This window comes from Amphibalanus amphitrite, unplaced genomic scaffold (assembly GCF_019059575.1).
Source record: "Amphibalanus amphitrite isolate SeventyFive unplaced genomic scaffold, NRLGWU_Aamphi_draft 002235F_arrow, whole genome shotgun sequence".
Classification (NCBI taxonomy): Eukaryota; Metazoa; Arthropoda; class Thecostraca; order Balanomorpha; family Balanidae; genus Amphibalanus; species Amphibalanus amphitrite.
The window spans coordinates 9,329-36,849 of NW_024883723.1; the positions used below are offsets into that span (position 1 = coordinate 9,329).

The following is a 27,521-nucleotide window of genomic DNA, read 5'->3' on the forward strand; positions in this document are numbered from 1 at the left end:
CCGACTGCTGTTCAAAGGTTGATTTGAGGGCGATCACTTGTGCCTCATCTCTGACACAGATAAGTATGTCGTCCACATACCTAGCGTACATGCTTGGCTTAATCAGTGGGTTTTCCAGGATACGGTTCTCAACAGAGCACATATAGAAGTTCGCGAAGAGGGGACCTAAGGGTGAGCCCATCGCGACGCCATCCTTCTGTCTGTAGATGGTGCCGTCGGGTCCTCTGAAGGGCGATTCTGTGGTGCAGATCATGAGCAGCTGTTGAAGTATCTTCCTAGGGAGGCGGAGAGGTGGAAGAATATCACCACTGTACACATTATCAAGAATGATGTTTATCGTTTGTTCCACTGGCACATTCGTGAAAAGGCTCTCTACATCCAGCGATGCGAGAACACCATCGACTTGTTTCTCACGAAGGAGATCGATCAGTTCTTCGCTCGATTTCAGACAGTGCTTCGCGGGCATGAAGGGAATGAGAAGCTCATTTAGACGCTTAGCAAGCTTGTACGTTGGAGATGTGACCTGCGCTATTATTGGTCGCAATGGATTGTTCGTCTTGTGTGTTTTCACGTTTCCGTAGGCATAGCCTGGGCTGTATTCACCGACTATTTTGGAGAAATGGACCGCACCAGCCTCTGCATTTGCTGTATATATATATATATATATATATATATATATATATATATATATATATATATATATATATATATATATATATATATATATATATATATATATATATATATATATATATATAATATATATATATATATATATATAATATATATATATATATATATATATATATATATATATATATATATATATATATATATATATATATTGTATACACCCTTCAACCAACATTTATTCTTTTTCTGGTATCGGTTAATAAATAATTCGAAAGAACAGCGTTGAACTTCTATGGGGCGCTGATAATAGTGCAGCGTCGAAGGAACTCTAACGTCATAAATTTAGGAAATCCATATAAACAATACTTTTTCATGCAATTCAGTGTTCTGTTTGTCTAGCTAGCCCTTTAATTCTTTCCTTTTGAATTTAATTTCTACAAGCGAGATAAAATGAAATTTAACACAGAATAAAACAATATCAATAACATTTTGCCAACCTGAAACACTAAAAAAGTATACGCCTATTTGACATTACGATAAACTGCTCACTTTTTACAATATTTCACTTCAACGCCCGAGCGTAGCTTCATCGGTTATCGCACAGTGAACATAGATTGGATATCTCATCAAAATTGATGTGCCAACTGCCAAAGTGAGCGCGGAGCAGTCAGTGTGAGTCTGGGTGCCGATTGCTGTTGCTATCTGGACTAGTGATGTCAATTACGGAAAATCAGAATACCGATACCCAAACCAAATACCAACCAAAACCACGGGAAAATACCGAAACCAAACCAATTTGGGAAAATGAGGGAAATACCAACTTTTCACCGATTTCCTAGCCTCTTATACATTAGTGATGGTTCATGATACAAAAAAAACACATTACGATTGAAATACCGAATACCAAGTTGGTATCGATTTGGTATCGGTATACCAAAAAGTTGGTATCCGATTGACATCTCTAATCTGGACTAGAAGCTGCAAAATAATGTTCCGAAAGCGCAGTACCTAAATAAGGAAACTACTCGTATTTATGCGATCGAGGAGTCAGTTTGAGTCGGCGAGGTATGATATATGATAACATTGATCAACTTTCGGTTTGTCCTGTTCGGTGTACCGATGAAACCATGCATAATATTGGCGAGTAAAATGTAAAATGGCAGAGTCAAAAGTGTCAGTGTCCGATGTCCATGAACTTGGCGAAAAAAAGAGCGTATAGCTCTGACCCAACAGGTTAGGTCAATAACTAAAGGAGAGGTCTTTGCTTCAGGCCAAACAAAAAATCCAGGAGCTGTCAGAGGAAAAAAAGGAAAAAAGGTTCCAACATGCTGGCTTTTACAGGTGTGTCCACTGATGCACTTTTTGCTGGGAAAAGGCGAGGTTTAAGATGGCGTCAGGTGACCTTGGATGACTTTGGATGATCCTGATGCATACAGTGGCTGTATATGTTTGCAAGCGTAGGAGCTGATCACCAATCCAATATTCATTTTGAATTATGACTTTTTATAGATTTTGAAGGCTCAATTGATTCTCATGCAGCATAAATCCCCTTTTCAACGTGCTGGAACACGCAGTACAATTTATTGTGGCTCAAGGATGCATCTGAATACTCCAAAATGAAAAAGCCAACAAAACTGTTTTTAAGTTACCTTTGTCATATTTCAAATATCAATCTTAAACATTTTCAAACCTTTTCTCCAAAACATCCTAAAATAAAATAAAATGAACGACCGATGTGATAAGAGAAGAAAAAATCACTTGTAAGGGCTCATCCTGCGAAATATATTGAGAAAAAAACATTGCTGAAACGTTTTAACTGCGCCAGTTGCAAGGATTATTGAACAATTTGATTATTGAAGGATTTTAACCCTAGAACGCCTAGGGGGGGGGGGGGGTTGTATCAACCCCCCCTGAGGTTTTTTCGAAGTGCACGCTAAACGGCTTGTCGTAGCGGGCTGAAATTTTCAATACCCTCTGGGGCAACCTTTGCGCATCTTTTGCCGAAAAAAAATTGATCGGGTCATGTCAGGTCACGGAGTTATGACGTCATAAGAGGTACAGCCTCCGGCCGACAGTTACCAAACGTGTGCGCCGAATCCCTAGGTTTTCTGCCGGTGATACCCACATTGTTTGATGGATCATGATGAAACTTCCCATGCATGTTGGGGCAAGCATTGGCTATCGTGTGGTGCAAGAAAATTGACCGGGTCAGGTCAGGTCACGGAGCTATGACGTCACAAGAGGAACAGCGTCAGGTACTATTTTTGAAAAGCGCCCGAACCACTATTTTGCTAATTCTTGTCACCTCAATGGGAATATGCAGCAATATTAGCTTCTATAGGGAGCAAATGGACCTCCCAAATCCAAAAATACAATCAGATTTCAAAAATTTAAATTTTGATTTTTCGAATTTCTGCCGCCGACTGTGACCTTGCCGACTTCCGGCGCTCCCAACGCGCCATTTTTAGAGCTAGGGAAACGAAATACATACCAAACGATAGAAAATTGATCAAGGAACACGATAGTGAAGGTTTCAAGTCGATATCTCCCACCGTTTTGCCGCAATCGCCGCGGAAAGTTGAAAAAGTTTGATTTTTTCGGAAAATTTGACCTTTGACCGGTCATAAGTAGATCAAATGTTGACCTAGGACCAAAAAATATACCACCAATCGCGAGATCTCGTTGAGAGCAATCCGTTGGTTTTTTCCGCTAAGCTCTACGACCTTCCGTTTCGAAACGCCAGGGGGGGTCGTAACAACCCCCCCCCTGGTCGTTCGTGTTATGAGAAATGGCCTGGTCGTGCGAGGGTTAAGGATTATTGAATGCTAATACGTATACAATGGCCAGCTCCGTTTTGCATTAGAATCAAAATTCGTAAGGCCTACAAACTGCATCAAAAGTTTACCGAAATAAGCAGAAAATATTGAGCACAATAATGAAAATTGCTAAAATAAGAAACAGATACTTACCTATTGCATGGTAGGATTACAATTGGATAACTCATTTATGATCAAAAAATAGGTGAGATCCATAAGCAACGTAAATGCAAATTTCAATTCAAGCTATACAGCTGAACATCAAAGCGAAATTTGTTCGTGATATAGTTACATTTACTCTCTTATGTATATACGGTAACCGCTAAGTGTTTTCGTTTACACAGACCTCCTCGGTCGTTTTGAAGTAAAATAACTACTGACTTACCGTCTAGAATGTAGACGGTGACCGGAGAGCCAACTGGAGAGCCTACATAGTCACCTGCTTTTATACGGGGGCATTATCAACAACTGCACGTGATGTCCGATAAAGTGCAACAAAGACACGGCAGTTATCAATATCAGAGTCCAGAGAACATTCGGGAAGGTGCAATGTAATGCGCTTCAATCTCCCATGAAGTGGGCTAAGTCGTAAACAACGATCAATGCTAAACCAGAGTGTTCTGTCTGTCGAATGAGCTAATACATTCTGCATCTTTGCCGGATGCCGATAAGAATCATAAGAGGTGCCATAAGAAGAACTTTACAAAAAGTCGTATCTGAGTTCGTATTTTCATATTATGCTTCAAAAACACATGAGAGTTTGCATTATTTCAGTTGTTCTTCTGTGCCCGGACGGCATCGATGATATCAGACTTTCGTCGGGTTAGTTGACCCTCGCCCTGGCAGGGCATTTTTCATAACACGGCCTGGCAGGGTGGGTCGATGCGACCCCCCCCCTCGCGATTGGCTCCTATTTCACCTAGAAATACCAAATTTGGTAGGTAGGTGGGCCCCCTGGAGTTCTCGCCCATGTGCCAATTTGGTTGCTCTAGGTCAATATTTAGGGGGGGGGGTGGGGATATAAATGTAAAAAAATTCGCTAAAAACAGGTCAAAAGTTTTGCGCTTATAACTTTTGATCTAATGTAACATCTGTACAACTGTAATAATGCAAACTCTCATGTGTTTTTGAAGCATCGAACTCAGATACGACATTTTGTAAAGTTCTTCTTATGGCACCTCTTATGATTCTTATCGGCATCCGGCAGGAATGCATGATCTACTTCGACAGACAGAAACACCTTGGCTTAGCATTGATCGTTGTTTACGACTTGCCCACTTCATGGGAGATTGAAACGCATTACATTGCACCAAGGCCGTATATAGATTGCACCTCCCCGAATGTTCTCAGCTATTGATAACTGCCGTGTCTTTGTTGTACTTTATCGGACATCACGTGCAGTTGTTGATAGTGCCCCGTATAAAAGGAGGTGACTATGTAGGCTCTCCAGTTGGCTCTCCGGTCACCGTCTACATTCTAGACGGTAAGTCAGTAGTTATTTTACTTCAAAACGACCGAGAAGGTCTGTGTAAACGAAAACACTTAGCGGTTACCGTATATACATAAGAGAGTAAATGTAACTATATCACGAACAAATTTCGCTTTGATGTTCAGCTGTATAGCTTGAATTGAAATTTGCATTTACGGTGCTTATGGATCTCATGTAGTTTTTTATCATAAATGAGTTATCCAATTGTAATCTTACCATGCAATAAGTAGCTGTGTCTTATTTGAGCAATTTTTATTATTATGCTCAATATATTCTTATTATTTCAGCTAACTTTTGATGCAATTTGTAGGCCTTACGAATTATTATTCTAATGCAAAACAGAGCTGGCCATTGTATGCGTATTCTAGCATTCAATAATCATCCTTCAAAAATCAAATTGATCAATAATCCTTGCAACTGGCGCAGTTAAAACGTTTCAGCAATGTTTTTTCAATAATATGTCGCAGGATGAGCCTTTACAAGCGACTGTTTTTTTTTCTCTTATCACATCGGTCGCTCAATTTGTATTCTTTATTATTTTAGGATGTTTTGGAGAAAAAGTTTGGAAATGTTTAAGATTGATATTTGAAATATGACACCGATAACATAAAAACATGTTTGTTGACTTTCTCATTTTCTAGTATTCAGAGGCTTCCTTGAACCACAATTATGTGTACTGCGTGTTCCAGCACGTTGAAAAGGGAATTTATGCTGCATGAGAATCAATTGAGCCTTCAAAATCTATGAATAACACAACTCGAAATGAATATTGGATCGGTGATCAGCTCCTAAGCCTGCAAACATGTACGCCCAGGATTGGGTGCATCAGGGACAGGATTAAGGATCATCCAAAGTCATCCGAGGTCACCTGACGTCATCTTAAACCTCGAGTGACCGTACATTTTTTGAAAGTTTCTATCCAACTTATCGAAAATTCACACGAGAACATGTGGGGTTTAAAAAACGCGTCGATATAATCCAATACTGCTGAATGGAGGAACATATCCATCCGTAGGCCTGTTTTGCTATTGGGTAACTGTAAGGTCATGTGACGTCATCGAAGGTCACCAAAGTTTTTTTTTGTTAATAGCTCCTTACAGGAACGAGATACAGACGCGCGGATGGTCTCATTGTGTTCAGCTCGCCAAGACGCATTGAATTATTTGCATGATGGCCTTGAGGTCATGTCACCTGATGTCAACCTTTGACCTTGACCTTTCGAGGTCAACACATATATGATTCGATGCGGATTGACTAGAGGATCACGATGGTGTCATTAGTTAGTTCATAGTTTTGGCTACTTCGAAAGTAAAGTAATTCGAGAAAAGCTTCATATCTAGCGCCGATATTTTGACTTTTTACCCTGTGACGTCATCTTTGACCTGACCTGAAAATAACCCCTGTAAAAATTTTAGGCCATGACCGCGCGTACCCCATGCCGTCTACTGCTTGTTGCTATCTTGATTCGTTCTCGAGATCTCAGAGGGGGGGCGGTCATCCGCCCCCCCCCCGTCGGTGCAAAGTTGGCACGGTCCCCCGTCGTTGCGCGGGTTCAGGCGTTGTTGCTATTGCACCAACCAATTTGTGATGTCAAAACTCCTGATTATGTAGGTAAATACAAACGCTTAACGGCCTCACTTCTGCTTTTGTGTAACAAAGAGCGAGCATAATCACGACCCTGTCATTGCCGCATTCTCTTTCTTTCAGGATTTTCGGCGCTTCTTGTGGGGTTCAAAAACGGCCAACAACCTCAACATTCAAAAACCATCCCCACAGGAGCAAGTCACTAAACCAACAGCACAAAAAAGCAGTTATTCAAGCTAAGATAAGACCAGACATTTTACGCCAGCAAGTGATGAGCGGCCAGACGTCGCGGCCGTCTCCAACAGGGACGGCCAAAAGGCCACACCACCGCCTTCCACGCTCCCTGACCTCTGGCTCTCGACGACCGACGACCCCTCTGCGGCGCGTGGCGCGTCCCCCTGCCGCTTTCCCCCGCCCTGGAGCTCTCACAGCCAGTCGCCGCCGCTCCCGCCAGCAGGTGCGACTCTCTGAGCGCGCACCGTCCTGGCTTGAAAAGCCCCCAGCCGCTAGTGAACTGGTCACTCTCTTTCTTCATTATTTGGCGAGGGGCCTGCCGGGGCTGTTCTCGTTTCCCTCACTGACGCCCATGGTTTTGACGGGGGCGGCTGAAAGGACTCAGCGGCTGGCACTTGATGCGCACAGCTTCGGAGAGCTCTTCGGTGGGTGGAGCGACACGAATGGCTACCACGACGGCATTATCTTGACCTTCCTGCGCCAGCGGGAGCACTTGCTGGACGCGGAGGTCGCCGGGGGTCTCGCCACCAGCCGTCAGTATCTAGTCGAGGCGATCGTCGAGCGTCTTAAGTCGGTGAAGTCAGCTGACGTCCATCGGCAGCGACGTTTGACGTCAGAGGTGTGGGTGCTGTCGATGACTCTGCAGTACCTTGACAACCTCCCACTCAGGCTGGTCCAGAGGGCTGCGGCGTAGGCGTCTAACCACTGATCTCTTAGCGTTTATACTTCAAGGAATATTATATTTGGTAACTTTTATAGCACAAGGATCTGACTATATTAACCCGCGACCTGGTGGGGGGGGCCATTTTTTGCCCCCCCCCCCCTCCAGACTTTTCGATATATCTCCAGAACCGCTGCGCCGATCGTCACCAAACTTTCAGTACCCTCCCGGACATCAATTGTACACATTGTGACCAAAAATTTTTCCAGAAGCTATGATAGGTTGGCCGAAAATGACGTCAGAGTGACGTCATGTTCTGCCGTTTTCGACCCAAAAAAGGGTTTCGCGGGAAGAGCTGTCAGGCCTATAGCTTTGCAAATACAGAAAAATGTTTAGGACATAAAAGCTGTAGAATTAACAGGGCTACAAAACTGCTATCTCGGATTTTTGATTTTTTTTTTATTTTGACCCCCAAAAATCAAAAAATAAATTTTTGGGATATAATAGTAAAAAAATCCAAAAAGTTTTTTGAATTTCGCAAAAACCGGAATATATGTGATAGTCCTTACCGCCTTCCATCCACATACAAAATTTTAGATTGATACCTCTTTTTTTGGCGAAGTTATAGCGAAAAAACTGTTCAAAATTGATGACGTCAAATTTTCAAACTCCATTTTTAGCAATTCTAGACCTCGTAGTGCAAAACAAAGACCATCATTAGACTCCCCGTGACGAGCTGCATCGAATCGATACCCTTTTTATGCAAAATTATCAACTTTGAAATTTGACCTTTTTTGACCTGACCTTGACCTGACCTCCACCAGAAAGTGACCTAAACCGTACCTAATGGTCTTATAACCAACACCATTGGGTTGGAAATGAAAAACTGGCCATAAAACATGCATCGCACAACCTTAGTAAAGTTGGGTTCATGTGGTGACCCTTGGTGACCTTTGGTGACCTGACCTGTGACCTGACCTGGTATGACCAGTGACCTCTAATAGCAACATAGGTACTAGACAACTGACGTCTTATCGCTGATTTTCGACAAAATGCGTTTTACTCGGTGTTATAGCGCTTTCCCTAGAAGCCCCGTGAACGGTGAAACATTTTATCTTTGACCTGACCTGTGACGTCATCGGTGACCCCGAGGTCAATAAAATTTGGTTTCCCTGGACAAATTTGACAGGGCTATCGAACGCCGTTTGAATTTTGCGGATCTGTCCAGTAGTTTTGGAGATACGAGGGGGGGCAAAAAATAGCCCCCCCCCCCCACCAGGTCGCGTTATAAACAGACCCCACCAGGGCGCGGGTTAAGTAACAGCATTCGTTCTCAACGGAACGATGTGCGACATGCAAGTATTCTGAGTAACATGTGTGGCAACTGGCAACATGCACACAGAGAAAAAATTACCCTTCTACGGGTAATTTTACCCTTATGAGTACCGGTATCCCGATTTCTCCAGATATTAAAACCCGGACAGAAATAATAATACACCATTTATTTTGGGTCCCTGTACACCTATGGTTCTTTTTACACACATTATAGCAAATGTACCTGGTATGGGTTTACAGTACCATGCAGATTCTGGTACCATTACCCAGAAGAGAGGGTACCTCTACCTAACAAACCAGAATCGGTCGTGTAGGGCTACTCTACCAGCATGTTTTTCTACTAGGGGAGACCCGGGAGGTATGGGCCGGTTTTGTGAAAACGCAATTTTCTTCCAGTGGGCAGTGGCTAGACCCGGTTTTTCACTCTTAGCACGTGAAATTGCCTTTCGCCTGCAAAGTGTGCCTGATATTAGGCATCTGGGATCAACTATTTTGTCTCGAGATAACTTTCAATAAATGATGTGCTTTTTCGATTCATCAAAATACACCGGGAGGTATGGGCCATGGCCCGGGAGGTATGGGCCGGTGCCATGTTTCATATTCTTTTCTCGACAATGAGAACAATACTCGTAGCTGGTATCTACCTTGATCTCTCTTAAGCCCGGTTCCGACTACGGTCACTTCAGGCCCAATCAGGCCAGATCAGGCCCAATCATTCCCAAAAAGGCTGAAAAAGGCGTTCGGCCTGACGACATGCCAGTGCGAACCGGAGCGGCTGATCCGGCCTGAACTGGCCTGATCGGACCTTCAGGCCAGATCAGGCCGAAGTTAACTTCAAGTCAACTTTTTGGGCCTGATCGGGCCTGACGCTGCGCCCGCCATTTTGAATTTGCATTGGCGCACATGCTACATTTCACGGTAAACGTGTTTTTTGTGTCACTTCTGCGAAACGAAGATACCATTTTTATTTTTGCAAATACACGCAAAAATAGATTCATCATGGATTAAGCACGAGACATTGCACATGATTTTTAGATGACTATTTTTGCCCTTGTTTTTGCCATTCATTTCGTCGGCATTTGGCATTTCATTCATTGAAGCCTACAGTTGTTACGGAAAATATGCCTAGCAGGTGGTAGTTGATTCAGATTATATTTCCAGTTAATTAACAAAAACACGGCCTGATGGCAGTTGACAAGGAGCTCTTGATACATACTGTTGCAAAATAACCATGGCTGTACGATAAAAGTCACGGGTCATATAAGGATAACATTAAAAAAACTAATTCTTGGCACGAGATCTCCAAAAACCTGAAGATCACAGAAGATGAGGCAAAGAAAGTATGGACTGATTTACGGAACTCATACCGGAAGATCCACGCTCGGGTGAAGGCCGGGGCGCCGAGCGGGTCAGGAGCAACTGACGCCGCCAAACATCAAGGCTCCCGATGGTGGCTATACGAGTCAATGGACGCGGTGCTCAGCCAACACATCCAGCCGAGCCGGCAAGGTGGCGACAGCATAATGGTAGCCGCAAAGAAAGACGCCCCAAGATCGGCACTCGACGTCGATTCCTCTGAGTACCGAATTCAATTACAGCGCCAATGGTCAGCTGCTTGTGGAAGAAGCGGGCCCAAGCCTGCAAGCCCAAGCCCAAGCAGGCAACCATGACTCACATGAGCCGTCGCTGCAATCACCGCACGAGGATGATAGCCAACTCTCTGAGCTGCAGCTCGAAAGGGACCACTCCCCGCCGTCGCCGCCGCTGCCACCCTCTGCTGAGATGCCGCAGTCGCTCCCGGCGGCGGCTGGCCGCAACTGCAACCAGTCGCCGTCGCCATCCGCCGCCGCACGTGGCCGACCTCCTGCCGCTGCCGACTCACGGACTGCTACCGGACCACGCGGTACAAAGCGAGCTCGCCAAGCGTCTCAAGAGGAATGGCAGGAGACCCTTGTTTCCTACTTGCGCACCAAGGAAGCTCGGCGGGACATATTTGATGCCCTGGGAAAAATCGTGGCAGACCGAACTCGCCGACGCCGTATGTCTCAGTGGAAAGCAAACTTAGCGCAGGTCAAAGTGATTGAGACGTTAAACATGATTGATGACATGTAGAGGCCATCTTTGACGGTTGGCTGTACTTGTTTTGTGTAATGCGCATTGCGTAGTGTGAACCACATGATTATCGCGTGTATTTTGCTTCTCACACTTTAGCAGGACATGCAGTTCGGCTATCAAATCTTAATATAACTGTTACGACTGGAACGTGCTTGTGTCAATCTTATTTGATAAAAATACAGCAGTACGGCAGTGCACAAAGATCAGAGTCGAATAAAACTTCATACATTAAATATTAGCCCCCTACATGTGTCCAATGAAAAAAAAAACAAAAACAAAACAAAGCAACGTCGGAGGCGGCAGCATCATTCACTCCCCATACACACACCACCCAGCACCCCGCTTATTCGGCCCAAGAGGGCCAGAGCTATAACGTCATGCGTTCAACGTGCCCTCGCATTTTCATATATTTACCCAATTTCCGGTGTTTCATGTCGCACAAACCGGACAGGATGAGATATTGGGACGATGGGCCCAGGACCAAACGGTTCGCCTATAAAAACACACACACAGCCGACCAGCCGAAACGGCCTGATCAGGCCGAGCGTCCGACGCTCAACTTTGGCCTGAACGCCTGATTGGGCCTGATCTGGCCTGATCTGGCCTGATGTGGCCTGATGTGGCCTGAAGCAACCTCATAGTCGGAACCGGGCTTTAGAGCCCAGGAACCGCATAAGCGGCCAACAGCTTACTTCATTGAGGTCGCTTGGGCACATATGTATTTTGGTAAACTCTATCATTCACCATGAAATAAAATAAATAATATTTTTCTCTTCGAATGAAATTTGAATTTAAATTTTCAACCTTGCGCGACAAAAATAAAACTTATTGAAGATGACACTCAATGAAAGCATCTTTTTATTGATTTAGGATCAACGGGGGTGGGTGGCCCGAACCTCCCGGTTAGGACGCCAGAATTTGCATAGCATCTCAGCCCATACTCTTGCAAGAAAGCTTCAAATTGTCTATCCAGTCTTAATTTGCATGCTTTAAACTTTATGTTAGCATTGGTCTGACATCATAAAACGAGCCTGTTTCAAATTTATCACGAATTTTCTGTATGTACAGTATTTTACTCGCAGAGGGCAAAAACGCTTTATCACCGCTCATCGCCAAAGAAGACTGAGGAGGATTTTAAAAATCACGTGGGTTGTATAACGGAATGGCTGCTACCAGTTTACACGGTCAAATGTGTAAAAATACGCAACACTTCTTCAAAACTGCGATGGCCCATACCTCCAGGGGGCCCATACCTCCCGGGTCTCCCCTACTTGTTATTGAAAAACAGGTACCTGTAACATGCATCAACTCGTAAGGGTGTATAAGTACTTAAATGTAGTTTTTTGACTCCTTATTTTTTAAGGTAGATTTACCTTTTGTGAGTAATTTTAACAGGGGGCGTGGCCTAAGTCGCACATGCGCAGAAGGGTGATCCTCTCCACCAATCATCGTTCCGCGTTTTGCTGTTTGGCGCGCACGCTTTCAGTATGAGCAGTTTGAACCGCCGTTGCCGGCGTGATGGGTGTGTGTAGAGGCTGGGAGCCGCACGGCGAGTGCTATTCGCGTTTCACGCGTTTTATTGTGGAAGTGAGCTACGTGACTTTCTTTCCCGGTCGAGTGTGGTGGTGGATCGTGTTGTGCAAGGGCATCAAGCCTTCAAGTCAACAAGAAACAGCACTGGGATGTCAAGAAACGCGGTCAAGGAACAGCACTGGGATCCAGAGGCCAGGACAGATCCTGGCTGACTGCAACGCTGAGTGTCGGCCAGCATCAGGACAACCTGAACCGGCCGACAAATGGGGATGGACAACCGAACAAGCTAACTGCCAGGGCCGTCGGATATCGCGCATTGCGCCATAGAAGTGGAGTGTCGTACGCGGTGTTACAGGTACGAATGGGAGTATAGACCTTGCGTTACGGGACGGGGCAATGCTCACCGGTCGGTTGACCGCCAGCTGACGACAGCCGTAGGCGGGAAGGGACTGCGTCCAGCCGTCCACATCGTGCGAAAAATCTGATTATTTGTTTGTCATGACATGTTTCCTAATTAAATCGATGATCTTCATCCGGTTCTGTCCATCTCGTTGGAACCCAATAAACAAGCGAACTCCGTTTTACATATCATTGTTTTGTTCTTTTTTATAGCAAACTGCGACAAGTGTAGCACAAATAAATCATGGTGTTAAAGTACCTTATAACTTTCGGATAAGTTTAAGGCTTTTAACCCGCGCCGGGCCGGTGCTCTGAGATTCCGCGCCGGGCCGGGGGGGGGGGGTGTCTGAACACCCCCCCCCCCTTCTAACTCGGCTCCTGGGCCACGTAGCGACACGCGGTAAGCGGCAATCGAAAGAACGTCCAAAATAAGGACGAAAACACTTCGGTCATTTTTTGGGTCAGGTCAAAGGTCAGGTCACTAGAGGTCACCAAAGGTCAAATGTCCACTATTTCAACATTTTGGAAACTGCCAACGGCTATCTCGGGAACCGATAGAGCTACAGCGCCGCGGAAAAGCGCATTCGATAGCCCTTTTACAGACCTTTCTGAGTAATGGTCTCAGATTTGACCTCAGGTCAACGGTTTAGCCTCCAGAGGGCAAAAACTCCAAAAATAGCCGTTTTTACGAAAAACGTTTTTTCGGCAATAACTTTTGACTCAAAAAAGCCACGACATAACTTTTGCCTCCATCATGTTCCTCTCGTCGAGACGCGTCGAATGAACTATAATTTGACCTTGAAAGGTCAACTTCAAAATTTGACCTCAGGTCAAAATACATTTTATATATAATGTTGCTCTAATCAATCGCTAAAAGTTTCAAGGCAATCGATCAATCGGTGAAGCTATGACGAGCATTCTTATTTTTTCTGAGGTGAGGTCACTTGGCGTGACTTGGTAACCTGACCGAAGGTGACCTGGGTCTGAAATTTTCACAACATGTGCGGAAAAGATGCACAAACAGGTGTGCCAAAAACGGCGGCGCGGAGCGCCGCCGTTTTTGAGATATCTGCGAAAAACCGCAGGGGGGTGTTCAAACACTCCCCCCCCCCGGCCCGGCGCGGGTTAAGGTAACAATACCAAAGAATCTCTGGTACGTATACGTGTGAGCAGGTTATGTGACACAAACAAATTCGGTACGAATACGTGTGAGAAGGTCATGTGACACAAATAAATTCGGTATTTTGACGCAAAAAGGTTGAGCTACCTGTTTTCTCGGCGTAGGATAACCCGTAAATGTAGTACCGATTTGGTACTCCAAAAATACCCGGATTTTGTGGCTAGAAATACCCTGGAATCACTGGTATTTGTACGTAATAATAGTTCATGCGAAACAATGAAGGGTATTGATACTCGTTTTCTGGATGTAGGATAACCCGTAAAACTAGTACCGATTTGGTACTCGTGAAAAACCCGGATTTTTTAGGTAAAGATAGCTAAGAATAGCTGATATGTATACAATAAAGCAGTTAATGTGATACAATCAGTTTAGGTAGTCTAACATTGACTGAGTAGATATATACCCGCCGGCCGAGGCCGTATACAATAGAATGGAAAAACACAATTACTGGCTAGCCTGCCCGTCCAGTTACTTCGTACTTAACCCTCGCCCGCACATGGGGGGTGGTGGTTGCCACCCCCCCCCCCAGGTAGTCTTTCTGCTCTGCACTCAACACTTTTAGAGCTAGACGGCTGATTTTTTGTATAGCTGCTCCTCTATCCTTTCTCGAGGTCCACTGAAAATTTCAGGTTTCTGTGATTTTTGGTTTCGGAGATATGACCTTGTTTTTCAGGTCATGTCATGACCCAAATGGCCAATTCTCAACATCTTGCGCCTGCCATGGGCCTTGTGAGCTTTTGACACCCTGATTTCGGCCTTTTTTGCCAGTCTTACCTCCCACCTATCATGGAACATGTTGTTCGACGATGTACAGGGGTCAAGGTCAGGGTCAAGGTCAACCTAGGTCATCTAAGATAATTGCGTTTTAGGCAAGCTGAATTTACTTTTTGTGAAGTTTTTTGACTGCATTTTTGGTAAAAGCTTCTCAGATCATGATTTCATGTAATATGGACCCAAAAACAATCGGTGCACACATCAGTATACACACAGACACACACAGACATACAAACACATATAATTGACCTTGACCTAACTTGACCTGAAATGACCTCAGCAGCAAAATTCTGGTCGGGTAGTGTGACAAAGAGGTTCTAGCTGGCTTGGCACCAGAAAACAGCATCGTCATCGGTATTTGATAAGCAGCGCACTTGATATCCAACGGTGACCCAAAACAGCAACATTTTTTAGTTTGACCTGACCTGGAAGGTCAATGACTGACCTGAGAAGGTAAAACTGGGTATCATTGGATTCGTCTTTTCCCAAAGAATCTTTTTGGTCTTTACCGCTAAGCTCTATCTCCAACAGGAACGAAATGGCGCGGGGAGGGGTGGCAACCACCCCCCCCCCCCCCCATGTGCGTTCTAGGATGGGAAAATGGCATGTGCGGGCGAGGGTTAACCACGATGACTATAAAAAGTACTAACGAATAGTGTTTTAACCAAGCCTATAGCAGTGGCGGATCCAAGGGGGGGGCATGGGGGCCATGGCCCCCCGTTGGGCCTCCCGGGGGGCACCATCACGGAAGTTTTTTTTTTTTAATTCATCACGGAGGTCACCGAAGGGACCACCGGCATCGCAGGGGCACCACCGGCCTCGCAGGGGCACCTTGGGCCTGTCAGGGGCACCTTGGGCCTGTCAGGGGCACCACGGGACTGCGGGGGCACTTCAGGCTTGTTAGGGGCACACAGTCCTGTCAGGGCCCAGGGGCAGCAGCGGCCTAGCAGGGGCACCACAGGCCCGCCAAGGGCACCACAGGCCCGCCAGGGGCACCACAGGCCTAGCAAGGGCACCGCGGGCCCGTCAGGGGCACCTCAGGCGCTTCAGGGCCCAGGGGCACAACAGCCCTTCCAGGAGCACCACAGGTCTGTCAGGGTCACCAAAGACCTAGCAGGGGCACCCCAGGCCTGCCAGGGGCACCACAGGCCTGTCAGGGGCACCACTGGCCTCGCAGGGGCACCTTGGGCCCGTCAGGGGCACCACAGGCCTGCCAGGGGCACCACAGACCTGTCAGGGGCACCACGTGCCTGTCAGGGGCACCTTGGGTCCGTCAGGGGCACCACGTGCCTGTCAGGGGCACCACTGGCCTCGCAGGGGCACCTTGGGCCCGTCAGGGGCACCACAGGCCTGCCAGGGGCACCACAGACCTGTCAGGGGCACCACTGGCCTCGCAGGGGCACCTTGGGTCCGTCAGGGGCACCACGTGCCTGTCGTTGGCAGTTCAGGCTTGTCAGGGGCACCAAAGTCCTTCCAGAGGCACCACAAACCTGTCAGGGCATAGGTGTCGATTTGTATACTGTTGGGGGTGCCCGGGCACCCCAATGCTGAGTTGGGCACCCCCCAAGGGGCTCTGGGCACCCCCAACCAAAGTTGGTACTGGCATCACTGTTACGATTCTTTGAACGCATTGTTTTCTCTAATTAATTCATAGGCACGGGAACGGGGGGAGGGCAGTGGGGACAGTCTACCCTCCCCCCCCCAAATCTGGGGCCGTAAGGGTGGTGCCCCACAGCTTTAAGACGGAATATTGCACTTTTTTGCAAATGTTTCCTTTTTATGAAAACGCCAAGGGATGAAAAATAAGTGGTCTAAAACCGGCGAGAAAACTAGGTTTGGGGGTACGGGTACCCTAGGTTGATTTCAATTATGGTGTGCCCCCCCCCCCCCAGTCTGAAAGTAGTTCCCGCGCCCCTGCTCTAATTACCGTACATCAGAATGCGTTGTAAAAATGGACACAATTTTTCGCTTTAATTATACCAGACAGCAGCATTTGGTAGCCATCGACGCATTCGTGCCGCGTCAATGGGTTTTCGGTTCCGGACGTCCTGAAGTTGTGCTTTGAGTGGCGAGATAGTCTTTTGGTCCGAAATATCATGGTTTAACCCGCGCACCAACGGGGATCCGCATTTCGCGCCAACTTCGCACCGACGGCCGACGGGGGGCGGATACCTGCTCCCCGTGATATCTCGAGAACGAAGCAAGAAAGAAACAAGCGGTAAATGGCATGGGATACAGACGGACAAAGTCTACAATTTTTACTGAGGTCATTTTCAGGTCAGGTAAAAATGACGTCACAGGGGTCAACAAGTCAAAACAGCGGCGCTTAAGTTAGACAGTTTTTCACGAATAACGATTGAAGTACGAATGTCTGTCATACCCACACCGAGTGGCTGATTGCTTTGAAAATTTCACCAATTGATAAGGCCAACAGTTTGTACAAAATGTATATCTCGAAATTTCGGTACCGGTGACCTAGGGTCAGGTCAATTGATGGCTGGCAAAACAAATGTCATGACTTTCTCGAGTAAAAAGCTATGGCAGAAAAAAAACTTTTTCATAAGTGGCTATTATTGGAGTTTTTGCCCTCTGGAGAGTTTATGCTAAGCCGTTGACCTGAGGTCAAATCTGAGGACTACATACTTTGGCGAAAGAGCGTTGAAAGAGCTATCGAATGCGCTTTTGCGCGGCGCTGCAGCTCTATTAGTTCCCAAATGATGCGCCAGGTTTTCGAAAATGTTTCAAACAATCCAAACTTGACCTTTTATGACCTCTGGCCACCTGAGCTTTGACCTGACCTTATAAAGACCAAGTATTCTCGTCATTTTAACTGTCTTTCCAATGCCGCCTACCGCATTTCGCTACGCGGCCCAGGGGCCGAGTTAGACGAGGGTGTTCAGACTTCAGAGACACACCCCCGACCCGGCGCGGAAGGCGCCGAGCACCGGCCCAGCGCGGGTAAAACTGCTCCGTCTCCGTCTTTACTGGGTGGGCAAACACACTCCACTGGGTGGGCAAAAACTGCTACTGGGTGGGCGATTGCCCACCCAGTTAACATGTTATCCGAAGCCCTGGTACTAACACAATGCAGTTTTATCTACCAGTATAGCGCCTTTTGGGGCGACTAACGGAGCGAGCGAGAGGGTGAGCCTTGCACGTGCGAAATTTCGAGGGGGTACCTCCAACTGACTTGTGCACGGCACCCTACTAACCGGTCTCTAGCGATGTGCCAAATTTGAGCACAATCGGCCCAGCCGTTCTCGAGATCTGGAAGCGGCACCCTGCACGTGCGCACGTGCAGAATGGGTCCCAACTGACTTGTGCACGGCACCCTACTAACTGGTCCCTAACCGTGTACCAAATTTGAGCACCATCGGTCCAGCCGTTCTCGAGATCTGGAAACGACCCCTGCACGTGCGCACGTGCAGCAGCACCCCCACTGTGGCACATGGATATGCATTGCCTAGTGGGTGCCTACCAACATGCCAACTTTCAGCGCAATCGGCCAAGTAGTTACCGAGATATTGCAACAATTACAAAACCGATACCTCTTCGTTTTGCGCGTGGCACGTGCATAAGGGGTCATCCACATGCATCGGGAATAGTCCAATACTTGGTAGAAGGAATGAAGCTACCCTACAAAAATTACCCCGTGTAAATCGGTCAAGTGGTTGCTGAGATATAAGCCTCGCAAAAGCGTCCGCACGGCCGGCCGGCCGGCCGGCCGGCCGGCCGCTCATACTCAGAAATTTCCGTTAATCTAAGGAAAGACTCCGCTCGCTTCGCTCGCTCCGTAAAAAGAATAGCATATGAGGTCTGCCTTAACCCTCGCCCGTATTGGTGTTTTTCCAGCCGCGAACGTATAAGAGGGGGGGGGTCCGTTGACCCCCCCTTGCCGTTTCGCCCCTGATCGAGCTAGAGCGCGGGAAAAAACGAGCGTGTTTCCCGTGACGAGAGGAAGCCGATGATACCCAATTTGAAGGTCCTAGCCCCTAGGTCATTGGTTGACCTTCCAGGTCAGGTCAATGACCCAAAAAGGGAAAATCGGGACCTGTTAGAACGTCATAGTGTGGCTGCTATGGGGTTTTCGGGGTGCTGATCACGAATATTATGTTAGTTTTGATCACAAAGATGTCGTCATGCGTTTAGGCCAGGTGGGGTCAGGACGGGTCAGGTCAACCAGTAGTAGGGGTCCTGCCGGGTATTCGTATTAGGTGTCAACCGCCTCTGACAGCTTCGTAACATGTTACGAAGGCACCAAAACTACTTCGTAAATGTTCAAATGGTTGCTAAATTCGAATTTAGCTCCCAAAACTAGCCTAGATACATGTAAAACTCGAAAAAAGTAAACCGAGGTCATCAAAGGTCAATGGCCATCAAAGGTCACTGACCTGACCTGTCCTTCAGGTGACCTTGACACCCACTCTAATGCATGGGAGCAACATCATATCACATGTTTGAACGCTTGAAACCACGAAAAGACTGCAAACGCGCAGCTAATGCGAGCCGACATACGCCAAATCACGATTCCGGCCAAGCATGGTCTCGAAAAGTAGGTCACAGGTCAAAGGTCATTTGGGTCAGGGTCATGAAATTTCAAGGGTAGGTGTAAAATTGATCAACGCGAGGACACTACTGAAAGTTTCGTCGTGATCGGCCGCTTTTTACGCGAGTCATTCGCGAAAAACCGAGGGGGGGTCCGTTCGACCCCCCCCCTCCCCCAATGCATACGGGCGAGGGTTAGAGCTCTGGGCACCCCCAACCATTTTCACAAATCGACACCCCTGTGTCAGGGGCACCTGCGGCCTAGCAGGGGCACCACAGGCCCGCCAGGGGCAACACACACGATTTTTTTTTAATAAAAAAAAACTGAAAATAGGGGCACCATCAAAATGAAGTGGCCGAAATCCGTTGAGTTTTTAATTTTGGGTATAGGTAGGGGCACCACTTCGATTCATGGCCCCTCCCTTGGAGTTTTCCTGGATCCGCCACTGGCCTATAGAACTGGTTTTAACCACTTTAACTATTGACAACAAGCCTTCGGGTATAGGAGAATGGTTAGCCGTTTGTTTACATCGGTGACCTTGAAAGATGACGTCAGCGGGTGCCTGCCAATCTTCGCCAATATTTATCTTCGAGGATTTTCTCCTCTAAGGCAGTTTGATATTAACTGTTGGGCTCCCTTAGAGCATAAAAAAGATTATTTACTGCACAGCAATGTCTTAAAAATCGACAAAACCTTGACACCCCGTGACGTCATCTGTCTCCTGAGCCGTCCCTACGTGTTATGAGTTTATCGGTGGAGCCAACAAATAACTAAATGCACTTACTTTTATTGACGTTTCGGTTTCAAACAACCTTCGTCAGAATAGAATTACAAGTTGAAATATAAATATGCGTCTCAAATGCACATATTTCAAACACACTCGTTTATGTGTTTGAAATATGTGCATTTGAGACGTATATTTAACTTGTAGTTCTATTCTGACGAAGGTTGTTTGAAACCGAAACGTCAATAAAAGTAAGTGCATTTAGTTATTTGTTGGCTCCACCGATAACCTCATAACACAAATATGTCCCCAAGTCCCTAAATAATCAGCGTCCCTACGTGACCTGCCGGCTCTGATTTCGCTCAGTTTTCACGGTGAAAAATCTGGGTCTCAGGCACGTGCTCTCTGCTCGGCACCGGCCGCGGCCCAAAATGTCGCAAAGATGCGCCCGCCACGTGCAAACCGCTGAACGCACCCCTTCAAAAAGCTGACATGACAAATGGTTGCATGCGTCTGACTTGGTGCGAAAATTTCACCCCAGTAGCCCGCACCGTCACCGAGCAATAGCCCGCCAAAGGGAACTAAATCTTGCGCAGTCGGCGTCAACAGCGGCAGAAAAAGCTTCCATGATCCAACTTTTCCGCCACTAAATTAAGAGCGTAAAATAAGCGATGAAAAGATAACATGCCGAAACACGTTGTCGGCGGCTGGGCCGTTTCGGCGTCTACAGATTCTGCTCCTACCATTGCCTCTGTAGTTAAAGGGACAGTATCACCATTTTGATGAAATTTGACATTGCATAGGCCCCACCTTTCTGGTCCGGAAACTGAAGACCGATCCTCGAAACTCCACACCGTTATCCCGCTATCGCCGCTCAAAGTACGAAAGGTGTACCACACTTTGAATCGTGCTTCACTATCTTCACTGTTTAAATGTTTGCGCCATTTTGAATTGACCGCCAGTAATAAAACTTTTACCCTGGTCATTTCATCAAATTTTATAAAGCCAAAATGTTTTTCGCACTTATTCATCACCGTTAAATTCATTAAATAGTCGTAGGCAATTTCCGCTGTTTCCTTCGGATTCTAGCGGCTCAACAAAGGAATTCCTCTAGCTTGAATCACAATCTCCCTCCAATGTATGACGTTTATCACGTGATTGTCACGTGATATTTTCTCCCATTGTCAATTGTCACGTCCAATTGTCACTCCCTCCAATTGTCACGTGATATTTTTATAGGCAATACCTAAGGCTACCTCTCCCTAAGGACAACTCAATCAGAAGAACGACCGCGTAAGCGTAGCGTCAATAATGTATTATCTGCGCCAGTTCTGTAGTAATTTTGCATGCTTCCAAAATGGCGGCCATGCTTGTATAGTGGTGGTTCGCTCATGAAAATGAATCATGAAAATGAAATGTGGTTGCAATATTTTTCACCGAGTTCGGTCCTCAAACTATGTTTTTCTGATTCAGGAAAATAAGAAATGCTAGTAAAAAAAAAATCAGCTCCATACATTGATTTTTTTTTTCGATGATACTGTCCCTTTAACTCTGCCAGTAAGCGCTTATTTTTGGCGGATAAAAGTGCAGTGGACGGCGACCTTTACGCCATCAAGGTTTTCGCGAATATCTCAAAAACGGCGGCGCGACACCTTATCATAAATCTTTTCAACAAATGTAGTAAAAATTTCAGAGCCAGGTCACTTAACCCGCGCGGGGCTGGGGGGGAGGGGTAAATTTTATCCCCCTCGCGAATTTTTGCAATATCTCAAAAACGGCGGCGCGCAGCGCCGCCAAACTTTTAGTACTTTTTCTTACATCAATTTGAAACGTTCCCTGAAAATTTGAGCGAAATCCGTCGGAAAATTTTTGAGAAATTGACGTTTTAGTGACGTCATGTTCGCCATTTTCGCCTCAAAAACGGCAAAACTTCAAACGCCGCTAACATCTTCATTTTTAAAGGAATCAAGACGTAATAAAAAAGGTTTACGTCTTGCCAAACTCTTCGGGCATCACTTGAAGTGTTGTCAGTTATGGCCCACAAATGAGTCAAAAGTCTGTTCAACCACTCTTTAGCCACCTTTCTGTAAACTGATCACATTGAAGCTGGTAGCTTTTACCTTTGGGTTTCAATCTATCTTGGGATCTACTGAAGCAAAATACATGGACGTAAATACCTCGCCGCCGAGAGCATTTCCTGTGCCGTTTTCCGTCTACACACGACGGTTCGTTGGGCAATAAAATTGCCTTTGCCCTCTCTTCACTAGCAGTGGCGCACCATCGGCCGAAAAACCCTCCGAAAGGTGCAGCCTGATGGTTTACTGTTGGATATTCATGATGCTGGTCACAAAACTGCTCGTTTACCCGAGCCTTTTCATCTACTGTCGCTTTGGTAAATAGTGTTTCCCGGAATAGGGCGATTGTTTACTGTGTGATTGGATTAACGTTCGAAATATCCGGTTACAAAATGACCAGACTGGCTTTTGAATAACAGCACAGCAAGAACCAAAGTGAAATACGCTCAGAGGTGTTTTGTTCATTGGTCTAATCATGCTGCTCCTAGTCATAAAACAGGGCACGTTGAGTGTTTTATTTTGCTGTTCCGTTATCATACGGACGGGCAGTACCGGATCAACGTGACCTTTGTGTAATCTGCAACTGCGGCTCAATGCCCCATGAAGTGGCCTATACCGAAAACAACGATAGGCGCTGACGCAAGATGTGCTAGAACCTATGTATCATCATAGATATCTGTACACCGGTGTAGAGAGGTCCAAGGTACAAACCATATGTTCATATGCCTACCATCCTTAACCCGGCCGGGCCCGGGGGGTAATCCCAACCACCGCAGCCCGGGGGGGGGGCGTTTTTCGCCCCCCTCCCCCTGTCTAACTCCGTAAATAAGGGAGCTACGGAAACAAAAGCGATACCAAACGAAAGGTCCTTACCAGACGATTCTAAAGCACCTAAAATTTTTGACCTCAGGTCAATTTTCAAGGTCAGAGGTCAAGGTCAAAGGCAAAAACCGGCACATGTGTAGTGATCTCAAAGTAAGCCTTCTAGAGGATGGCAGGATGCATCAAACCGGCAAAATTGGGTATCAAACGAAAGAAGAGAATCTGAGGATTCCGAATATGTGCTCAAAATCAAAAGTCAAGGTCAAGGTCACGCTCAAAATTGACCTCAAACTTTGCACTTTTTCGTACATCTTGCTTGCTAACTTCCAAGACGTTTTGAAATGTTTGGAGGCTTATCAGTTCCCTATTTGTGGTTCATCTTACGATACAAGGCTGCCCAAAGGTCAAGGTCACAGAAGAGTATCCTTGCTAGAGGCTATTTCACTAATTCAAGTTAGTAATAATAAATAAGACAATTTTGCCATCCGGAAGCTCTAAATGAAGGCTTAGAGGAAAATGGATGCCAGATTCGTGATCAGCGAGTACAAATCCATCATAAACGACCTTTCATGTGTCAAGGTCAACCAAAGGTCATTTGAGGTCACATGAGGTCAACATAAAATTTGACCTTTTCCAAACAAAATATATATCATTCGACGCGGCTTGACACGGCGAATGCGATGGTACCACTGCCGTAGCTCTAGGACCATTTTTGTCGAAGTTATTTGCGAAAAACTAAAACCACATTTCGGGGTCGTTGACCTGACCTCTGACCTCAGGTCACCAAAACTATTTTTCTATTTTTCTCTAGGTCAAACGCTACACAACCGTGCTTGTAATTTGTCTTTATCTCTAAAATTCTATTTTTAGCAGCTATTTGAATTTCGCGTCTGTGACGCCGAAGTTTGCCTTGCAGGGGTCTAGAAAAATCGACCTTGTGACGTCATCAAGGGGGCTAGGTCAAAAATTTTTACTTCCGAAGATGTCAAATTGATGGGAGAAAAGGTACTGAAAGTTTCGCTTTCCTATCCCTAAGCGTTCGGGAGCTATCGCAAATATTCGCCAGCGGGGGCGAAAAACGCCCCCCCCCCCCGGGCCCGCGAGGGTTAATTCTTCGATACCTTCTTAGCAACTTCACGATTAGAGACTTTTTGCTCGAAATAGTGAGTGGTGCACGAAAAAGTTCAGGCTTACTTTTATAAAATCCTAAGCAATGGTGGTGAGAGTAAATGACTTGTCGGTAAACAGACCAATAAAATTGGCCAGCGTTTTTATTCGGCCTTCTCATTGGTTGTCAGTCAAAGTTTAGAGCTGGTATCCTAGCAACCACCGTCGGAACGTCGTAGCACTTACGCCAGCGGAGGCCTCCTAAGCACATTCAAACCCAAAGACTCTTCGTAACAGCATAGCTCACTGGCGTCCATAGAGGTACAGACTGCATAAACACACAACGCCATAAGAGCCAAAACCACCAACCAGTTAGGTATGGCTCCTTTAAATTTATTCATCTACCTACTTGTGTCATCCATCTGGGTAGAAAATCTGGCCGACGGAGCGATGGCGTTCCAACGAGTGAACATGGCATACACCGGAGAGCCAGCAACCACCGTTCTTGTGACCTCGGAGACGACCTGTGCAATTGAATGTAGGTCGGCAGAGTCGGGTGCGTGTGAAGGGTTCACGTACCACGCGAATGGTACCTGTGAGCTGTACAACACTGGAGGTGAGTGGAATGATCTACTGGGAACTTCTGACATTGCTTCGATGGGTTCAGTCAGGATCAGTATTTGAAATGGCTGTCAGTGCCACTTGTCAGCATGTGATAACTAATGATAACTTCTAACATTTAACAAAAGTCTGGGAACGCATGGGTAATGTGCGCCGACATACACCGCATTGCAGTTCTGGCTAGACGGTCTCGAGCAGCCGGCCAAAGTTCAAAGGTCATCTGGGTAAGGGTCATGAAATTTTTCAGTAAATGTAAAATTAATCGAGGGCACTAAATGTTTCGTCGCGTCGCGAGTTATTCGCGAAAAACCGAGAGGGCTCCATCCAAACACCTATCCTCCCCCCAACCCCACCCCTAAGTGCGACGGTTCATTATCTATCCAGTAGCGAAACCAATGGTATATTTCACTATGGAGGGATGGAATGTGAAGCAATATTTTGTCCTACCTATGTTGCCACTGCCGTCCCCTATTCTATCGACCTCTGCTTTTTACAGCGACACTGCAAACAGGAGCAGCTACCGCGGGGCGACAAACCTTCCGAAAAATACATCTGATTGCAGGTATTATTGACTTGTGCTCGTAAAACCTTTTTGATACTGAAACGGTCGTCAGTGTGAATATGTCCCATCTAAAGGTTTTATGGTTTTATCTTCAATAAGGTATTCATGGTCTTAATTCCTTCTCGGTTCGGCTATGCATTGCAAGTTTTTATTATCATACGGTATGGACGTCTCAGCATTCTTCGGAATGCTTGAGACGAGGTGTTAGTATCAGTAATGTTAGTAATCGGACTTTCGTCCCCGTCTCAAGTTGAGATGCTGGCTTCATAACGTTTCGGTCAGTTATCTTCTTCGGCCGGAGGAGTAACTGGCCGAAAAATAAAATGTTAAATTAACATCTCAACTTGAGACGGGGACGAAAGCTCGCAAACTAACATTAGTGACATCCTAGCAAATCTTAATTTGCCTGTTTTTGAAATGGATTCCATCGTCGTTATGCTATGTCGTTATGCACGGCTAATTATGAACGTTTCACTGGTCTGCAGGCGACTCCACCGTGCCATGCGCCTGTCCGGTCGGCTTCAGCCACTGTGCCGGCCGCTGTCTGATCCGACCCCCTCAGGAGCTCACCTTCACCGAAGCTAAAGCCGCCTGCGCCTCGCTGGGCGCCCACCTGGCCGTGCCCCGCTCTGCAGAGGAGAACCAGTGCGTTCTGACCATGGCGGCTGGAGCTGACGCCTGGATCGGACTGTCGGAGCATGGCGAGGACGGAGTGTTCGTGGCAGAGGACGGAGGAGAGCCCGTGTTCAACAATGCTTCGTTCTGGGCTAGTACAGAGCCCAATGATGACATAGCGTATAACTGCGTGCAGATGTATATTGATTCTCAGGGCTGGGATGATACCGAGTGCGGCTACCCCCAGGGATATGTGTGTCAGTCATGGAACAAACCCCTATGTGGCTAACCGTGGCCATTTGACTACTGTATCCTCGGCGTCATAACGTCACAGTTTAGGCATGGCTACAAGTACACTATGCGTTTTCTGCGTGCGTTTTTTTTGCGGGTTTGCGTTTTTTGCGTAACATCATCCTAGAATAAAAAAAACGATATTACATTTTTGTGATATAATTTTATGCTAACTTTTAACTATTATAAGAGTTATATTAACTTTTAAATAAAACTGATATAAAAGTCAAATTAATTATAACTTTTTTTCTAGAACGATATTACGCAAAACACGCAAACCCGGAAAAACGCACGCAAAAAAACGCATAGTGTAGCCTGGCCCTTAAGGCCTGGCTACACTATGCGTTTTCTTCGTGCGTTTTTTGCGTGTTTGCGTGTTTGCGTGTTTGCGTGATATCGTTCTAGAAAAAAGAACGATATTACGTTTTTGTGATGTTTTTCACCTAAAATTTTAGTTACATAAGAGTTATATTAGCTTTTGTATATAACTAAAGTAAAAATTATATTGTTTATAACTTTTTTCCTAGAACGATATTACGCAAAACACGCAAACCTGCAAAAACGCACGCAGAAAACGCATAGTGTAGCCAGGCCTTTACACTGTTAACACACATCCTTATAGCGTCACAAGTACGTAAGAAAATTTTGGGGGTGCTCAAGAGAGATGGAAACGAAATGTGATGCATTTTATCTGTTGTGAGTGAGTAACGGGGAGACCGACTGACCGGCGGCCAATGGGACGGCCTGGCCTGCCGGGTGTCAGTGTAGCGTCTCGCTCTGTGGGGAGTCTGTCCCGGGCCGGCGCGGCGGTGGCGCGTCTCGCTGTGGGGTCTGTCCGAGCGGCCAGGTCACCCTTACCACTCCTCCGGCCGAGACGGGTCCGTCTGGCTAGAGGTTCGGAGCGGTGTGCACGTGGAGTGAATACGCTGATAACTACACTGTCCTATGTAGAAAATATACAGGTTCAGTTGATGTTAATTTGTGATTTTACTAGGGCGCGTAGACCTCTTCAGAGGTCATTGACGGCCAAAAAGTCAAACTAAAAAAGTAAGATTAGTGTTTGAGCTTGTTTAAAAGGACCATAGGATTACATACAAGAATACCAACCGCGAATAGTTACACGTCGCACCTTTGTCACGCTTCCTCAGTTCGTTATAAAAGCATAGTTGCGCATCGTATACGAGTACAATGCTGTACGACGGTACTTCGAATGTGTTTCCCACTCAGTTTTTTTTTGCGATTCGTTATTGCTTTATTTATTCATTCCGGTTCCCACCGGTGGTATATTTGAACAGGTACAGAGAAAGCGAGTTACAATAATACTATCGATTATTGTAAATAAACGGATCGTTAACTCAGCTGAGTGTGTTTGCCGTTATTCCCCTAGACTGGCATGTGCTAGGCG

At 46.2% G+C, this 27,521-nt stretch overlaps 1 protein-coding gene across 1 annotated transcript; it reads left to right on the forward strand.

Annotated features, from left to right (window-relative positions):
- Positions 1 to 6,644: 6,644 nt before the first annotated feature.
- Positions 6,645 to 27,474, forward strand: LOC122376669 (type-2 ice-structuring protein-like). Its single transcript, XM_043356577.1, has 4 exons — positions 6,645 to 6,662; positions 24,325 to 24,643; positions 25,145 to 25,210; positions 25,696 to 27,474. The coding sequence occupies exons 2-4, from the start codon at positions 24,406 to 24,408 to the stop codon at positions 26,112 to 26,114; spliced, it is 723 nt and encodes a 240-aa protein (XP_043212512.1). The 5' UTR covers positions 6,645 to 6,662; positions 24,325 to 24,405; the 3' UTR covers positions 26,115 to 27,474.
- The last annotated feature ends 47 nt before the right edge of the window (positions 27,475 to 27,521 follow it).